Raw genomic sequence first — 20,390 nt, 5'->3', positions numbered from 1 at the left:
TGAGAAATTTACATTTAATTTCTTACTCTTTCAAGGGGTGATGGAAATACCAGAGAAGACAAGGTACAAGGAGAAAATATGTAACATGTATAACACTAAAGGAAATTCAGGACTTTTTAACATGTTTCCTTGTATATTTTTTAAGAACTTAAAACTTGTATACTAATAAAATATGGATTGTTACCAAAGATGTTATGCTATACTAATTGGCATATCATAAAGTACCCGAATAAAGTTTTTAAAGACACTAAAACTGTCTGTCATGTACAGTAAAGGATGCCCAGGTTTAAATAATTAAGCTAAAATTATCTTACATACCTGCCCAGGTAGCTCCTCTAGGTATTTCAATGAATTCACGTACTATAGCACCTGGTTTCATCATCACACCACTAACAGCTAGCTCCCAATCAGTATTCTCACTAATACTTAACAATAGAAAGTAATCACCAAGTGTTACATTATAACATTGATACATCACTAAAATCACTTTCTAATGATCACTAATTTGATAAATAACATAATTTGTTTATTCACAATGCAACACATAAAAGTATCACATTTTCATCACAAGGTATTGTTTTTTTTTTGATGAGGTAGGGTTAATAAACAATTGTTAAATTAGCTGAAGTCATCTTATTTTAACACAAACCAAGACTTGACAAACATCAACTCTTTTCTCATGGTTCCCACACTTTAGGTGGAGTGAAATTCCTTGACTTCTCCCTGACCAAACTATGTTACTCCCTAACCAACTTAACTATGCTTGTAATATATCTTTGAACTATTACTCATAATCATGTGAAATTTCAAACATTATTCCTGTAATATTTCATAAAAACAAAACAGTCTGTACATTCAGTCACAATTTACTTACATGTCATCTTGAAAAGTTTACAAATGATCAGTCAATATATTTCTCAAATTATTTACATTTTATCAGAACATACACAACAAAGGTACTTTATTAATTTGTTTATGATAGTACAAACCAATCACGTTTTTGATTTTAACTTAAAATGCCAAAATATTATTACAGCAAAAACAACACTAAAGATTTTCAGATTTGTGAGTATTATGTTTAGACTTTTCACTTTCTTTACATGGGAATAGTTGAATTGACCAACCATGCAACAATTCTTCGTACTCTTTATAGTTCTGATACTTCTTACGTTTAATACAGTATACGTATCCTCACAAAATTTAACACATGTTCAAGTGAACATTAAAAGCCTTTTACACACAAAAAGACAGAGTTTAGTAAAGTAGTTTTAATAAATTAAGAAAAAAAATCTGTCCATGAATATATGTTATATTGGTTCATTTCTTTGTGACTAGTCTGAGTGCAAATGGATTTTCATGTAAAGGTTAAAAGTACTTTTCTTCATCTCAAAAAATCTCAATTTCATTTGCATGATCTCCAAAACCTCCTAAATACATCTTTAACTTTTTTCAGTAAAACTTTACATTTAATCTGTTACTTTCTTTAACTTAACTCTTTATAAGATTAATCAATTTGACCATAACTACCAAAAAAAGAAATCTAAATTATTATTTTTTCTTTCTAGAATTTTACACTTCAAATCATAGTATGAAACTATATTTGTTTATACTAACTAGCCTCAAACTCATAACAGTATAATTCTATTTATACTCCAATTTATCATTTTATTGTCCTATAAACCCTGACTAACTACTATTCATGCCATTATAAGTTGCACCAACCAGCTACTCTGAGCTGCTTGCATGTGTGCCTCATGAAAAATTATTTTATCGTTATTTATTTTACCTGTTTTAACCTTAGCTAACCAAGAGTTTATTATGATTTCATTTTAGTTACTTTTATAATAATAAAAAAGAACACACATGAAAAACAAAAAATATAATACTTACCTGGGTCTTTGTTTAAACTAATACAGATATGCACTTAATAATTTTAATTTAATTAAATTTTACACCAAACAGCATACAACAATAACAGGAAAAAAGTTGACAATGTCCCTATCTAACTATCATAATTTTTCTGGCTTTCAAACTGTGTGACAAGAGCTGTTACAACTTTATTTAACCTAGTTGATATGTTTAATGCGGGAACAAAGCTTGTACTTAATGAAAATTTGACAATTCTCTATACAGAAAACAATGTCATATATTATGTTATTTGATAAGTGAAAACTTTAGCTTTCTATGTGTCGTAAATATTATAGTATAAAACATAAGAGAGAAGTATTACCAAATTTTGAAAGAAAGGATGTGACATGTGGGTGTGGCACATGGGATATGACTTACTATTGAAGGCTACATTAATTATGACTTGTCTGAGTGATGGCAATATAATAATGGGTAATTTATGTCAAATTTCTTACTTATTGGAAGAATGGTGAATAAATTAGAGAAGAGTGGATACCTAGAGAAAGTGTTGCATTTCTCATACTAGGGCAAAATTCAGAATTTTTTTAAAATACTTCCTTATAAAATTAAGAATTAAAATGTATATAACATTAAAATGTGGATCACTAGTTGTGATTCTATGTTATAATGATTAGTATAATATAAACAAAAAGTACTTTAATTAAATTTTGGATGCAAGTCACTGAAAACTTTGTGACATGCACAGTAAGGGATGGCTGTGTAGAGATGGATAATGTGCATTATGGAAGGAACATGAAGAGTTGTAAAATGAAATGTTTTTTGACAGCAATGCTTCTAATATGTCAAATACATATATAAAACTTTTCATTGCCAATTATACACTACAATAAATTAATATTCTCGATATCTACAAAACATTGGTGCACATTGAAGAAAACTTTTACTGAACCACAGCACATGCATTTTTTTGCAGTTTTGAAACTGTGTGTATTGAGTTCATCTATGTGAAAAGCATTGAAATCTTTGAATTAATGTGGTTTTTATCAATCACATTACAGAAAATATTTTCATGTTTACATAAGATTTACACTACACTTACAAATAATGACAGGGTAAATTCTAATCATACATACAAGACAATTCATACACAGAATCAGACCAGCTGATAAAAGATCTACAATATTTGTAGTGGTACCATTATCCTACATCACTGCAATGTACATTTGTACTTGTAGAGGCTATACCAAATGCCACAAATATGAATATTACTGTACGTAAATTTGTTCATCAATAAGAGTAGTAATGGATTACACTATTACACTACTCTAGTTTTCATTACATCCTCATTAAATATTGCTTACCACATTACATAAAATCTTCTACTAAGTCAAACCTTTACTAAAAGTACTTCCATTATTTTTATTCTGACATGATTCTTGAACTTAGGTGCAATGACAAAAATTTAAAAAATCACTTGTAGCTGACCACATTAGTACATCTTTTGTATAATAACTAACATCTCCATTTTAAGACTGCACCATGAATTGAAAAGCCCATAGCTTCAAAACAATACCAAAACTATTAATACAATTCTGAAAAACTGTAATGCCTATCTATACCTTATTTGTTTTTTTTTTTGCTGTCCCTAACATCTTGTTTGTTGCTTGATAAACAGTAAATTTTCCTGACATTACTCATACGTTCACTGCATTAATTTATAGATAATAGCATTAAATAAACATGATCAATTCATTATAAATTATTAGGTAAATGTGATGTGTTCCCTTATTCACTGTGAACTGTTTTAACAAAGATTCACAAGTAACAAATAATGCCATATTCCAAGGAACCTTCACATATGCCATATTATTAGTTACTGTCAATGAAACGTTCTATATTGCAATAACTTAATTTCATTTTTTCCAAATCATATCTCCGTGTTATTCATATATATATTTCTATACATAATCTGAATTATATGGGTTTTCTTTAACTGTCAGTGGTGATATTCTAGTTGTCTCTTGGATATACTGGCTATCAATAGCCCCTACTCAAGCTGTACTATGCATCAAGAGTTGTGTGCAATAGGCAACAATTATTGATTTACCTTTGTTTTATAATGATCAATTAAAATAAAATCACAAATAAATTATTATTTTCTATGATTACTATATTTATTTTAAACAAATTAATTAAATAAATATAAGTACAAATATAAAATTAAAATAACTTGCACAAACTAAGTAGATCTGTTTTATTTTTGAGCTGTCAGATTTTATCAAAATAATTAAACTATTCATTTTTATTTTGAAATCTTTTCAAATCTTTCCTACACAAATATATCAATGACATAATATAACCCAGTTATTACTTCCTTCTACGACTAAGTACTGACATGAGGACTGTTTTATTAATAAACTAAAAGTGTAAGATTGAAATAGCTTATTTAATAAAAATAGCCTATCTCTAAATAGTAATTTGTTGAGGGATTTTAGGTCGTAGTAATCTATTATAGCTGCCTTCATACTTGATGAAAATTAAAGGTACAAAAAATATCAGTAGAGAATAAACAATATTCGTATATAAAATATACACAATAAAGTTCTAAATGGGCTAAATTAATGTGTATGTGATTTTTTTAGTATTAATGCAAGTTTTTCTCACTATCCATGTTCTAGAAGCATCACTCAATCACATGAAATTCACTGACTTTGCTACTCAGACTTTGTCTGTAAAATGAAGTTCTCTGGTGCTTCCTGGAGCAGCAGGAATGCAAAGTATAGATTTCAGTGATTTTTCCCAGTTTCCCTGACCCACAGAAACTATATTTTTTATCCACATGTTCATCTTTTGAAGGGATACTATTTAAGAACTGAGAAATATTCAAAAGATTAAACTACTTACATAAAAATTTTATTTCATTTAAAAAAATTCGTGGTAACAAAACCCATGAGTGAAATCATACATCACTAACAAGTAATGTCTTCCAAAACTATCAAACAGAGAAAGGAACAAATTAGACTTAATTTTTCTGATCAGTTGTTATATTTTCAATGAATAAAACCTTTTCCTTTAGCAAGGAAATGTGTGTAAAGACTTTGCTGGCAACAAAATAAATGAAACACTAAAAAGTGAAGAGTTTGGAAATATCTATTATTTTCCTTGAGGTTGAATTTCACTGATATAAAATATTTTTTATTAATCAGTAAAAAAGGGTATTCCACTTAACACCACAGCAAAGGTATTGTGAACATTTTCAATATCCATGCTACAACAAAAGAAGAAAGTCTACAAGTCAATAAGTGGAAGAAAAACTTTATAAATTTAGAGAACATGCAATTATTTTTGACACAAGTTACTTCCGTGAATTTCACTGTGATGTGCACCTGTGTAGAATCAATACCATTATATATTGTACCAGTGAGCCTAAAAACAAATTAAATTTCAACGTATACTCATCAAAGTACATGTATTGTAATTCATTATTTTCATACAAGTTTTGTCTTCTAATGTCTCAACAGTAAACCTGTTAAAGCTTATAACAATAAAAACTTTGATTGCCATGATTAACACAGTTTTTTACTTAGCAACAAAATAAACTAACACAGAAGTTTTATAATACTGTTTAAATTACTAATTATTGTTGTAAAGACGTTTGTGGTATCTGACCTATATCATTGCAGTTTAAAATGTTAAACAGCAGAGAGATTAACATAGATGCAGCACATTTAACAAACATAGCAACAGGCAGCTTATAACAACATTTTTATACATTAATTCTTGGTAACATTATACAGTATTTTTAAATTTAAATAAATAAGAGTTATTTCTTCTCTTTATGTAAAGGCTATGTAAGTTTTATTTTTAATACAGCTTCATTTTCTTGGCAGCTTCAGAATCATTTTACTGACTGCACTTTTCTATCACTGTTCTCCAACAGCCAGTGAATAATGGTATAAATATTTATCACACGACCTATTCTATTTCCTATTACCAATAAACTTTACTTTATTTATGGTGAAAACAGTATCCAATACACTACACTTCTGCAGGAAAATAACACTTGTATCCAATTTTCTAGTTCTTGAAGCATAAAAATAAACTGTCTTTTAGCATTTTAAGTAAAATAAAGACATGACACACCTTTTTGAAAACAATTAAGAAACATATTTAAGATAAAAGACTATGAAATTTCTTACTTTAAAAATCTCACTAAATGTTTTTCTTAAACAAAGAGAGAGAGAGAGAGAGAGATATACATAACACCACATAATAAGTACATCAAATTATTACATGCAGTATTCCTAGAACACAATTGTTAAAAAAACTACAACAACAATGATATTTGATTTTTTATTTTGTCATTTTCTCAAAAAAATTGTTAAAAGGTTTAGTTATTAATAACCTAACAACACAAATAAAAAAAATCCACACATTACAACCATGTTTTCTTAATTGTTTCCACTGAGCATTGTAACACTGACTCGGATAAAAGCTGAAACACAGATTGCTAGCTAAAGTTATTCCTTTGGATTAGTGATTGTATTTTTTTTTACAATAACAATATTTTATCATATTCAGTTATTGGCTACAAAATACGTTAGTTTCAAAGAAAAAATAACAATATATTAAATCAAAGACTTTCACAAGTTCAAAACATCCATAGTTAAAATTGAGTACCAGGTGTCCCCACAACATTGTTATTTTCTATCCTAGATTACTTATACTCAGTTATTAGTTGTAACACAGCACTATATTTTTTATAAGAAAATCAAGTATGTTTTGTGATAAAATCAGGACTGCACAAATTCACTGATTTCTTCAATGTATTGAGAAATACTCTATTAATAAACTTCATTGATATGACATGTTAAAGAAATTATTCTGTATTATCTTCAGTTCATTTCTTCACAAATACGATCCAACTTAAATTTACTTACACTTTATTATTAATCAACCAATTTCAAAATTCACATTCACTTTTAGTTAACTCTATACAGAACATTCTATCAAACTGATACTTTTTAAAAAAAATATGTTAACATCATGCACTACAGAATCTGCAATTCATTAAAAATCATTGGTATTAAATTAGTTAAACATTTAAAAAGATCATAGAAAACTAAGTTCATTAATAGTTTGAGTACATAAATTAAAACTAAATCGGACTTACGTACAAAATAAACATATGACAAATAAATTGAATTTAAAGCACTTACATTCCTCAAGCTTTATGATAATTATAGTTAAATAAAAGATATATTATTATTTTAAATCAATCCTAAATTTTGTATTTATAACAACTCTGACAATTGCACATGACTGGTACAAAAGGTGATGTTGCAGCTTCAAATACAGCACATCAGTAAATATCATGCTGAATTTTCTTCTTGCATCCTTCAGATGCAGTTCCAATTCCAATCACCAATGTTACCCAACACATTATTCAGAAGTTCAAGAGTAAAACAACTTATGTGAAATTTACAAGAATATAATTTACAACAGTATGTCAATGATACATCATATGAAATTAGAACAATGAACTATTGAACATGTCATTTACCTATCTGTCAAATGTCCCAACTGTGTAGTGTCGCCAAGTTTCGTGACATTCGCAAGTCATACAACAGACATATATTATAAATGTAGGACATGTACAAAAATAACCTTGTATTTGTTTTATATGTGATAAGCTAAAAGAAATGTTCTAAAAAAAAACCAGAATAACTGTAAGGTTTAAGCAAAAAGTGCAAAGTTGTGCTACATTCCTTCAGCTAATTGTTTCTACACAAGTAAAAATATAAACCCCTAATAACTCACTTCTTGGGTTTAATAACAGTGACAGGAACTGAAAACACTGGTCCCTTCTGAGGATTTTGCACATCATATGCTCTCACCTGAAACATTAGAAATAACACAAATTATTTTTAAAAAAAGCAACATAACTTTTTATTTAAATGTAAATATTAGTCATTTTACTTGCATCTTTTAAAATTTATTATAATCATCCTTTACAAATCTTTTGAGCAGTGGAAACAGGAAAAATATGTAAAAGGAAATATGTTTCAGAATTCTGAGTTTTAAAAAAAATACTGAATAAATCAATCTGAGAGTTTTAGCATATTTTATCATATGTAATTAAATTCCATTTATTATCAGACAAAAATAAATTATTTGAGAATGAAAAAATTAAATTTATCATCAAATTTTATATAGGTAAAGAAAAAAAATATTTTATTTATGTACTGTATCTGTATCATTACAGAAAATAAGCCCACAAACTATAATGTAAACAAAACATCAATTCTGATTTAAACTGGAACTTAAAATTATCTTTTATGTACATGTAATACTTTATTTTATTCTGTACTTTCTTTATCTAAGTATTCTGATAAATTTATCTCAGTTTTAAATAAAAAATATGTTTCAAAATAAAATTCTAAATTTTTATCATAAAGTTGACATGTTTTCCATTTCAGTCTGTGTTCTGCCCACTGAGGATACTAAAACCTGATTTTCAGCATTATAAGCCCTTGACTCACCACTAAGCCACTAGGGAAGTCATATACACCTAGTGAACAACTCCTCCTTCCAGTTCTGGGGACACTAATCAATAATGGAATTTCATTATCACCCTTAAAATAGATCCACAATTTCAAAGTTCAGAGAATGTTTTGCAGTAAGAACTTGCAAATCATTAACTTTGAATCCACAGTCTAGCATTCTAACCACTAGGCCTCACGCAACCAATAGCAGTGAGAACATTATTTATAATTGGCCATATTAAGGTCTGAGTAACAGCAATTAAACTCAACAAACAATAAATAAAAAAAAGGACTTTAAAAGCATATTTTTTAAATATAACTCAACAGCTAATATGTAAATTATAATATCTAAAGGATGTCCTTTTTTATTTGAGATAATTAAATCTAAAACCAAAAATCACTGCACATACAGGATAAACAAAAACAAATTTTATGGTAGGAATGATTTAAAAAAAAGTACAACAAAGGTAGCTGAAAAAACTCGCTCCCTCTTCTATCTAAAAAAATCAGCATTTATCATCTGTAATCAACAGTGTAAAGGTCTTAACATCTAATGGAACAGAAAAAAAAGAAGGAACATTAAGAGCAATGGCATATTATTAACCACAACCTACAACCAATATCACACCCTCCATAACAGTCAGATACCTTTGTGAACAACATAAAATGTAAGATGACTCGGTCAGTAAATACTATTTTAAGTCTGAAATTTTAAATTATGTCTATGCAATGTAATGCACTACCCAGCCCATTTCCACCCCCCTCAAATATAAAAAGACGAAAAGATATAAAGGCACGTTATGTCAGTGAGTACAATGATTTAAACACAACTTAAAATACTTTAATTAGGATATTCGATGAGTAAGAACAAAACAATCTGTGAAAAATATTAAACATCAACCAAAGTTATTAATGTAACTAACTAATAAATAAACTCAATGAAATATCAGCAAGACCATTCACAGAACTTTGACAGGGAGAAACATGTTCTTTATAATACTTAAAACATACTAAACAACACTGTACATAATAATAATCTAAGAATACAAGAATATCCAGAACTACAAAGCAATTATTATCTAATGGAACTAATACAACAAATACAAGTGCAGAAAATGTTAAAACACCATTGATAAAAAATACATGACAACTTTAAAAGTAAAAAGAATTACCAATGTAAAATGAGCACCAGGTGATAACCCTCGAGCATCAACTTTAACAGAGAAAGAGCGTGCAGTATACGCCATTGATAAATGAGTTGGTGCCATCAGCCACGTACAATCACACACAATTCGAAGGTTCATCTGAAAACTGATTTTCTGGTGTGGATCTTAAAAGATAGGGAATGTCATGAATTACTTTGGAATAATGTTATTATTACAGTCTTCATGAGACAGCTAACCACATGAACTAAATTTCAACAAAATAATGTTATAACATTCAAATATTAATATTACACAAAAATATAATTTGTGTACATAACATAAAAGAATATGATTTACTATTATATTAAAAAAAAAGGAAAGAATTTTACCTGCATTTTGGTCATCTAAGAAAAATGGTTCTACAGTAATCTGAATAACCTTTGGAGTTCTAAAGTCATGTGAATTTCGCAAATATATTCCTCCATATTTATTATTACATTCTATGTGAAATCGAATATCTCTCTCAATGTTCCCAGCATTATCAACAATATGGTCAAAAGCCTTTTCAACCTAAATTATCAAAGGAGTAAATAAATATTACCTCAAACATAAATTCACATTTTGAAAGAGTTAATAACGAACTGATGTTATGAAAGCTTAAACATAAAATAACACACAAATATAAAAACTAAACACCATCAGGCATTAACACTCTGTGTTATTTCCCAATTGCTTATGCCTAAAGTAAATGGAAAAGACCTATTTTTCTCTTCAAACTTTGCTAATGTGACCTGGGAGCGTACAATGAAAACATGATGGAAGACTATATTTGGGGGCTGATACGTGAAAGTGATTTACGTTACAGTCACAAATCTCAAAAAACTACTCACTTCTAAACATTTTTGTTAATTTTTGTATAACTTTAGTATAAATGCATGTAAATCTTGATTCATATGTTGTTTTACTCAGACTTTATGTAAATGAAAACATGCAAATTTGCCATTTTTACATAGAAAATAGGTTAATAGGTTAATTTCTAACTTTCATTATCCAGATCACAAAAGCAAAGTTTGAAGGGAAGAATGGCCATTTTCCATACTTTTACAACATAAGCAATTAACAAATAACACACAGGAACAAAATTTGTGTAACATAGTGTTATTATCCACAACATGACAACATTGCAAGTTTATCCAGTATCAAGCCTGATCAACCCAGCTTAAATCTGCTTAATTTTCACAAAATGTAATAAAATGGTTTTTAATCAAAAAAAAAAGTTAATAACTCTCTTCATAAACCTGCCCACATGTGACAAGATTTCTAGTCAAAGTGAATAATGAACTTTTCTTCAACTTTCTAAACAACAAGACGTTAACATTTCCCTATCATAAAAGTGTATTTCCAATAATACTAACATTCTCTCCCATTTTTGGTATAGTCAAATGTTAACGTCCAAAACACACACTTACCTCTATTCACACTTCAGATAGAAACCCACATTGACAAAGTAGAGGTGCTCGTGATGATAATATCCATACAGAAAACAACTGCACAGAAAAGAGATGTGAGAAAACGAGATATAGTTAAAGTATACTTTTGGGGCCTGCACTATTTCTGAACAGGTATACTCTTCACCTGAACAATGTGAAATCTAATTCCTGGGCAGTAAGGACTAGACTGGCTACAAAGGCAAGATACAAGTCTCATTATAAGAACATGAACTTGCCCAGAATCCAACCAAGATGACAATGTCCCATGTCTTGCCATTCAAATTATAGGGCTGTAGACCCAAAGTGAGATCCAAAGAATAGTGGTTAGGGCATGAGGGCCATTTTATTTTTGGTCTTGGTTAGTAATGTTGTATTACTAGAACCCCACCTGCAAGTTGCAGAATGTCACATGTTGAACCTCTGGATTTATGAAAAGAAGGCAAGCAACACCAAATGGACAAGCCCATATCCCAACCTGAAGTGCAAAATGCAACACAATGAACTCATAATTAAGAGACCTGTCATGTTTCACTTAACCTGAAGAAACAGATAACCAAGCCTTGAATTACACACTGAAATCATAATTTCTCAACCTAAAAGGTAAGGCAATATCTCCTGTTCCCAAAATTGCAGGGATAATGTGGAAGAAATTATGTCCAACAAATGGCACAGGAATTCAGGCACTGTATGCAGAATTATGAAGAGTCAAGGACCCTTTTCCATGATTACTGTAATGAAGAGAATGATCAAAAAGAAGGGCTACACTCCACTAAATCAGATAATAAAGGGTCATCTCTCAACCAGAATAATGAAGAGACTTCTGCATAGGCTGGTTCTACTCCCACCATTTACAGTGGGCAACATCAAACTGGCATAAATGTTTATATTTGGTTTCAAAGTGTATATATATATATATGTGTGTGTGTGTGTGTGTGTGAGCTTTTTGGAAGGCATTTCACCAACACAAGTCACCGTGATAATTTGAAAACGTTTGATTTGAAATGATGATAATATTATGTACTATACAAGTTGAAGTAATCACCATGGTATTCTAATGTTGTGTGCTGGCCAGTCAAACAACATTAAAGACATTGTAAAAACTTACAGTGTAACTTCACTTTTGATGTTATCATTGAATGTCAAAGTAGAAGTATATTAAATATACCACTTCACTTAATGGATGAAAGAGGAAATTTGGGTTAATTTGTTTGGCTTAAGACAAGTCTAGTCTGATCAGTGACATATTTCTTACACAGGAACCAATTCAAACATAAGCCTAATACTGTCACTGAAGTCATTCTCAGAATTACATGAGATTAAATTTTTGTGGGTGGTCTCTTCTAGTACAAAGTCCTTGAGTTGTCAGTATCATTATTATAATGCAGTACAAATATCGCAAAATATTTTGTGTTGCTCAAACAAAAACAAAAACACATTAATGTAGCCGTGATATATATAGTGCATTTAAAACAGATTGAGCCTAGTTTTTTTGCAGCACATATGTATGTATCTGTTAACTTTGTTACATTAAATTGTAATGCATGTGTGAAATATCAGTTAAGTGTATTGGATGTATAAACATTTGGCAGGGTGCCAATTGTGGATTTATATCTTCACATGAAAACAAAGTACTTCAGTATTAATTATCACATGAAACAGCAGAATTTAGCTCACATGTAATCATGAATTGTGCATTTAATGGTGAAAACTGTTGATTATGCTGTAGATAATCATAATCCTGCAGTGATCTTGAAACTAATCCACTAAAGTGTACTGTACTCAGTTGGAAATGTCAGGTGTGTGTCTCCTTAATCTTACTTGTAAGGTTGTGAAATTACTCAATGGAATACATCATTCATGTGGCAGTTTTCTGAAAAAAATTTTAGGTATTGAGGGAAAATTTGCTATTATAAATGCTGGTAAACTAAAATTATTGCACAATTGTAAATTTATACAAGTTAAGGAAAAGGACCTTTATGCACTGTAGTGATGTGTCCATGAAAGAGAAATGTACTGGTCATAAATATTTAAGTATAGGCCTGGAAGAACAAAACACACAGATACTTAAAGCAAATACTGGACATGGGGTATGCAGATGAGACAACGTCAAAGTAATGAAAAGTGACACACCTCATTTGTTTCTAATTATTTGAGTGTATACCAATAAAGTTGCCCTATTTAAAACTTACAACCTTATTTGCACATCAAAGCTTATATAATTTGTAATTTCATAAATTTTCATGTTTTTCTGAAGTCAACATCAGTTAAATATATCAGATCAAATGTAAGCATTATTTTTGTGCTTCAATCTGCAAGTCTTGTAGTACACCAGTAATAAATGATTTTCATGTAAAATAAAATGTTTTGTATAATTAAGTAACTTGACTTTATTATTTCAACATTCAGAGATGAATGCCATTATGGGACATGATATTTAGTCTTAATGGCAGGGCGATCTTAAAATCCACTGTTCTTATGAGGAGAATATTAACATTTAATCCAGAAAGATTTTGTCCTGATTACAGAGTAATAATATTAGTGAAATACACTGCTGGCCAAAATCTTAAGGCCAATGAACAAAGAAAAAATATGCATTTTGCATTGTTAGACTCAACCACTTATTTGAGTAGAGCTTTGAAAGATGAAAATAAAAATAAAAAACTAGCATTTAATAGGGAAAATGTGAACATTATGAAATTAGCCTAAATACGAACTGGTCAAAAGGTAAAGACCATACCAAAAAGAAGTCCTAAACAGGGTAGGAAATGCCCAACAAGAGGTCTCAGTAGTGAGTTGCACGGCTGTCATTGCGAATAACTTCAAACAGTCGCTTTGGCATGGTCAATATAAGCATTCTCAGAATGGCTGGCTGGAATGTTACTCCAAGTGATGAGGATGACTTCACGAAGATCATGCACTGTTTGGAATTGACATCCATTTCTACAGACTTCCCTTGCCATCCATCCCCAAACATTTTCAATTGGGTTCAATTCAAGTGAACACGCTAGATGGTCCAAAAGAATTACATTATTTGCCATGAAAAAGTCATTTGTCCTGCAGGCATTGTGGAATGCAGTGTTGTCCTGCTGAAAGATCCAGTCATTTTCATACAAGCAAGGGCCTTCAGTCAATAAGGATGCTCTCTCCAACATGCCAATGTAGCCAGCTGCTGTTTGATGCCCCAGTATAACATGACACTCCATTGTTCCATGAAAAGAGAAAGCACCCCAAATCATGATGGAATCTCCTCCCCTGTGTCGTGTAGAAAATGTCTCCAGTGGGATATTCTTATTGTTCCAGTAATATTGGAAGCCATTTGGACCATCCAGATTAAATTGTTTCTCATCAGAGAAAAACAACCTTCTTCCACTTTTCTACGTCCCATGTTTGGTGCTTCTCAGGGAAGCTTAACCAAGCTATTTCATGATGTGGAAGGAGGCATGGTCTTTGAAGACGTTTACGGTTTCTAAAGCATCTCTCTCAGAAATGCCATCTTACTGTTCTTGAGCCGCATTCTGTGTCCGTAAGGGCCTTAATCTGGTTCGATGATCGGCTAGTGTATTGCTGAACAACCCGTCGAATCCTCCTGCTCAACGCCAGCAAAATTTTCTTAGGCCAATCACTTGAAATTCTCGTTCCGTATCCCTCAGGGTTTTATAAGAAATTTGCAACAGCAGTTTTACTACACCCAATCTCAACAGCGATGACACATTGAAAGAGACCTTGCTTTTACAGCTAGACAATTCTGCCTTGTTTAAATTCTGTCAATGTTTTAGCCTTTGCCATGTTTTTACCCAATGTAACACAGGAGATGTCAGTGGGAGATGTTGACAATGCTAATGCTTGAACACAAATGACTAAATTTTGTAACATGTTGACCAATTAACACTTCATTTCAGGATAGTCTTAACCTTTTGGCCAGCTAGTATTTAGGCTAATTTCATAGTGTTCACATTTTCGCTATTAAATGCTAAAAAAGTTTTTTATTTTTATTTGCCCTTTTCTTATTTTCATCTTTCAAAGCTCTACTCAAATAAATGGTTGAGTCTAACAATGCAAAATGCATATTTTTTCTTTATGTTCATTGGCCTTAAGATTTTGGCCAACAGTGTATCTTAAACTGGGTTTTATCAAGATAATAAATCTACAGAATGAGGAGGAATTCTTTATTTTTTATTTACAATAAAAGACTGCTCATGTACATGAGTTAAGCAATGGTAGTTATTTGTGCATGGTGAAAATTATGTGACTTCCACTAGTGTTATTTATATCTAAGAATGTAAATGGCCAATGTGTGAAGAGAACATGAAAAGATTCTGACTATCTGGCAAAATACATGTGGGGTGAATGTGAGGTCAAAAGGTAGAGCATGAAACTGAAAAACTTGTATTTCAATGTTCAAAATGAAGATAATAACGAGAAGCCTTTGCAATCAAAATATGAAGATAGGCATTATCAATATGGACTCTATCATCCATAAAACAGGTGCATAGTGTCACTTGATGTGAAATGGAGGATCAATCTGCTAGCAAGTACATGAAGGTCCCACTGAGGAGTGGCACAAGTTCAGACACAAACCATATTGAGACAAGCCCCTACAGGACCAGACCCCATAAGGTAGTCACCAATGTTATTCTCAGCAACCCACACGAGCAGAGGATTACCACTGATAAGGGTAGGATTTCCTTTATGTTCTGATAAAATGTGGAGTTAGTGCCGAAGGGTTGAAAACTGAAACAGGAGATGACTGAAAACGTCCAGTAGAAGACCAGGAAAGACAAGATGCCCGTGTTCAAAGGAAAGAGTGGAGATGAGCCACATCCATACAAGGTTCCATGGAATTTGGAAAACCTGCATAAATCAAAAGTGTGAGAAAAAGAATTTCTCTGAGATACATAAGAGCCTAAGAAGGAAGTTGAATGCCCTCTAATAAGGCATCTGTCTTCAAAATATTCTAGCAACAAAACAACCACGAAACCAAGGAAAGAGAAAAACCCGATAACTGTATTAAAAAGTAGATGTCAATAGATGACAAAGATCCTCTGAGAATTGAGCAGGACACCTGTGATAGGCTTCAGGCATCAGATGCAAGAAAGATAAAAACTGCAAAACTGTTGAAAGAGACAAACAAATCCAGTAAAACTGTGTAAGACAAGACAGATAATAGCATGAGGCCAAGAACCCTAAATAGAGAGAAGAGGATCCAACTTACAAGAATCTAAACATGGGCCCTCCAAGTGATAGAAATCTAAGGCAAGCTGATTCAATAAATTGGAAAGACAAAACTTAGCAGCACCACTCTCAACTGATCACCATATTTCAAAGTATACACAACAATGTCTGGTAAAGGTGAAAAAGACTAGTTAATCAGCTAAATGACTTCCCCCAGAAGAGTTATAAGCCACAGGAGAAATGCTTCAAACATTACAAACATAATGTACTAGGTGCAATAGGTGGGAGGTCCATCCAAGGCTCATGATTAGCTGTCTGAACAAAAGTAGGAATGCAAAAATTAATAACCAAAAAGTCTCTCTCCCTTTTTTTTTTAATGGAAAATAAAGAAAATAAACAGTAAATCCAAAACCCAATAGGACACAGGAAAAAAATTGTCCAAAGCATAGGTATAACTGAAGTTATGCAACACATAAAAGAAACCTGCAGTAAACACATAAAACCATTCATCATAACATTCTGATATTAAGAAAAGTGAACAAGTAATAAAAGTGAGTTTATACAGATCTATGATAAGGAGTGCTCTGACTTAGGTGGATAGAATCACAAGATATAAATTATGAGCAATATCGTGGGGTATAAAGGCTGGAGCAAGAGAGTTGGTTGGTTGGTTGATTTGGTGTTTTATGGCACAAAGCAGCTAGGCTATCTGTGCCAAACAACTGGTAAAAAGTTAAAAGTAAATTTAGTAAAATTCATAAAAGGAAATTAAGGTAAAACAAAACAAAGTTTAAATCATAAATGGCATAAAACCAATGTTTACATCTAATCTACAGTATTAAGAGAAAAACTTCAGTAATACAAGCTGTAGAGGACTTTCTGTAGCATAATAGTAATTATCATTACTCATTGGGAAAACTAACAGGTAGGTACACAAACCACCGTCAGTCACCTGAAGTTGGCCTTTCAAGTCCTGGGTCCAAGTTATTTGATGTTATGGCCATTTTCAAGAAGTAATAAAAATTTTAAAAAACGTGTAGCAAAATTTTAATAATAACTTGCCAGGATAACTAATAGGTAGTTCAAACAATAGCGTTAGTCACCTGTAGCTGGCCTTTCCAGTCCTGGTTTCAAGTTATTTGACATTACAGCCATTTTCTAATTTCAAATCAAACTAGATGGACTGTGATGCTTAAAAGGGAATCACATTAAAAAAAGGTCTTATGTATAAATTAAAAAATTTAAATGGCATTAAAAAGATTGATGGCCTTTAAAAAACTAAAAACATTTCCAAAGTGGACAGTGTCACCATCACCAATAACATTGTCTAACATTATGAACAGACCTTGGGACAGAATGTGTTTAAAATGGTGCCGTCATTGAGAATCATAACAATGGCAAGACAGTAAAATGTGGCTTATTGTGACCCGAGTGTTACACAGACAACACACTAGTGCATCAGTTCCAGATAAAAGAAAACAATGAGTTAAAAAACTGTAACCAATGTGTAGTCTAGTTAGTACAACTTCCTCTTTCTGATCATTACAGAAGCAAGACGGCCAAAGTCCAATATAGGGTTTTCTTGTTTTCACATTTCTCACTCCAAGTTGACTGCCAGCTGGCATTGAGCAGAGCCTTGAATACAGGACCATAGTCCATGTATGGAATAGGCACAGCAGTGATAGTGCCAGAGCAGATAGATTTGGCTGTGATGTTGACGAGCTTGTTCCCACGAATACCAATGTGACCTGGTATCCAACAAAAATGGATAGAAATAGATGTTAAAAAGAAATGGGCCAGCCAGTTTTGAATATTGGCGAGAACAAGGTGTGAACTAATGTGAAGCAATTCTAGGGTCAATAGAGAACTGAGCGAGTCAGTATAAATAGTGCACTTCAAGTACTGCTTAGTTTCTATGTGATCCAAGGCAAGAGAAATGGTGTACAGTTCAGTAGTGAACACAGAAGCTGCAGAGGGAATTTTGCATGCAACCACCTAACCACAACAAACCATGGCAGAGCCCACACAGTCACCTGATTTTGAACCATCTGTATAAATAGGAATGAAGGATGGTTCGAAAGATGTTCAGCAAATATCAGACAGTATTTCCAGTCGGAAGTGTCTGCTTTTCTCAGATGACTTAAAGATAGGTTACATTTGGAGACTGTAATAAGCCATGGTGGGATGAGCTGACTAGTGGATACACCAATGTTATCCAAGGACAGACCCAATTCATCCAACTGCTCTTGGATACAAAGGCCAAAAGGAGCAAAGGCAGATTGTGTGTTATAATAAAGCAGGGCCCACTGAGGAAGGAAAACACAACCCCAGGTGAGATGCTTTGGTAAGGAATGAAGTTTTGAAGCATATAGTAAAGACAGTTCCAAATGGTGGAGATGAAAAGAAGGTTCATGAGATCTTATGTATAAGCTCTGAACTGAGTGGAGCAAGAGAGAGAGAATTTGTACCAATGCTTAGATGGGTAGAGAAGTGAAACATTCATCAGGATAAAGCTAAAGTGTGAGTTGAGGTGTGTTTTGAAACTATGAATATTAACTACAAGCTGTAGTTAACATTTCATAATTCTGTATCATCACATTATTTCTACAAATATAATAAAAACAGCAGTGTGAAAATGGGTTAATAATCATGCCTACCTGATTTATAAGAATATCTAATTTTAGTTAAACTGAAATTAACAAACATTCCTCAAACTACTGTATTTTCGATACTTCATTATCCAAAGTTTCTGTAATTTATTTTGTTAAATGCAAAAATCATTTGAATATACTGTCTTTTAATTATCAATTCTGGGAAATATATTCATAGGAAAAAAATATGTACTGCTTACTAAGGGTATCACTACTGTTGCTGTCTGTATTAAATTGCAAAAGGAGGTTTAGTTAATCAAAGCTTTAACATTTATTTTAATTACATATTAACCCAAAGTACATTTATTATTTACCTGCAAAAGCCCATGCCCCATACTGAAGGCATCCCATGAATCCACCTTCAAAGCTGTATTTTCTATTGCTCTCCGTATGCTGTATGGAGAATATGGAATGCTTCTAGTCTTGCAAGCTGAAAGTAGGACACCTAAGATAGTGAAAAAATAATTTTTAATAAAGTTTGAAACATTATATAAAATAACACTTTAATTATGTAAGAATGAAAGACAAAACAGAAAATAACAAACAGCATGACCCCCTGTATATATGTAATTATTATTATAGTCATTACTTATTTTATCTTGTATCTATACAAGTCTACACCTAGCCTAACCTTAACAGCAAGAAAACAGTGCAGGTGTCTTAATTACTTTAATACCAAAAAAAAAGTTATACAAACTACTTGCGAATTGATAGCATTAGACCAAAGTTTGATACTTTATATATTAAACTTAAATCTAAGTGATGAATTACTATTGTACCTAAACTATCTAAATTTATGGTATTTTTTCACTCTGAATTGTTTCTCAAAATCTGATTCTTTATTATCTTGATTATGAAAGTGTTGAATGAACTTTCAGTGATGTTTGTTACTATCATCAGGTTAATCTTCATATAAAATGCAAGCAAAAATCATCAGTGATTTGAAAACTAAACATATCAAATGTAGAATCAAATAGCAAATGTATTACAAACAAATTTCATATATTTCTTTGAAAATAGTACTAGAAGCATTTGCTTACAAACTATTTTTATACATTTTTTTTCTCAATGCAAAAATACAAATTTTACCATATCACACACTAGTCTATAAGCCTTAAAAGATAATTCTTGTAAATTTTCAAGAACTTTCTAAATATGTACAGCAAATTCCTGTTCTAAAGTTGCTTGTGTTTGAAAAATTAGTAATTTCTGTGATGCTCTAAAGCTTCTTCAACTTTAACTTTTCTGTTGTACCCAGCAAATGGAACAGCAATTTATCTTCATAAAATTTAAACCAATATTATTTGATAAATAAAAGTAACAGAGTACAATAGCAGCCATATACAATCAATATTAATATTGTATTAATCAGCCTATTATCAAAGTCTTTAAACTGCTTCTCATCAACAGGTATGTATTGCTATTCATTTAACTCTATGCTGCAGCTACATTTATTTGACAAGAATGACTCAATCACTAGATACATATCTCACATTTGTGAAATAAATGTGTGATGAC

The 20,390-nt window shown here is 31.3% G+C and overlaps 1 protein-coding gene across 7 annotated transcripts in view; it reads right to left on the bottom strand.

Moving 5' to 3' along the window:
* TppII (Tripeptidyl-peptidase II) overlaps positions 1-20,390 on the bottom strand; it is a 136,845-nt gene that overhangs the window by 59,696 nt on the left and 56,759 nt on the right. For all 7 annotated transcript variants that reach the window (XR_013027949.1, XR_013027950.1, XM_076500244.1 and 4 more), the window contains exons 13-17: positions 19,187-19,317; positions 9,949-10,129; positions 9,587-9,744; positions 7,690-7,766; positions 319-425 (exon numbers count right to left, since the gene is read on the bottom strand). Coding sequence is in view for 5 of the 7 variants with exons in the window: in XM_076500244.1 (XP_076356359.1) it covers positions 319-425; positions 7,690-7,766; positions 9,587-9,744; positions 9,949-10,129; positions 19,187-19,317 (654 nt within the window). In the remaining 2 variants the exon portion in view is untranslated. The remainder of the gene's footprint in view (positions 1-318; positions 426-7,689; positions 7,767-9,586; positions 9,745-9,948; positions 10,130-19,186; positions 19,318-20,390) is intronic.

This window comes from Tachypleus tridentatus, chromosome 1, assembly GCF_004210375.1.
Source record: "Tachypleus tridentatus isolate NWPU-2018 chromosome 1, ASM421037v1, whole genome shotgun sequence".
In the NCBI taxonomy this organism is placed as follows: domain Eukaryota; kingdom Metazoa; phylum Arthropoda; class Merostomata; order Xiphosura; family Limulidae; genus Tachypleus; species Tachypleus tridentatus.
This window is presented reverse-complemented; position numbering and strand designations above follow the sequence as displayed.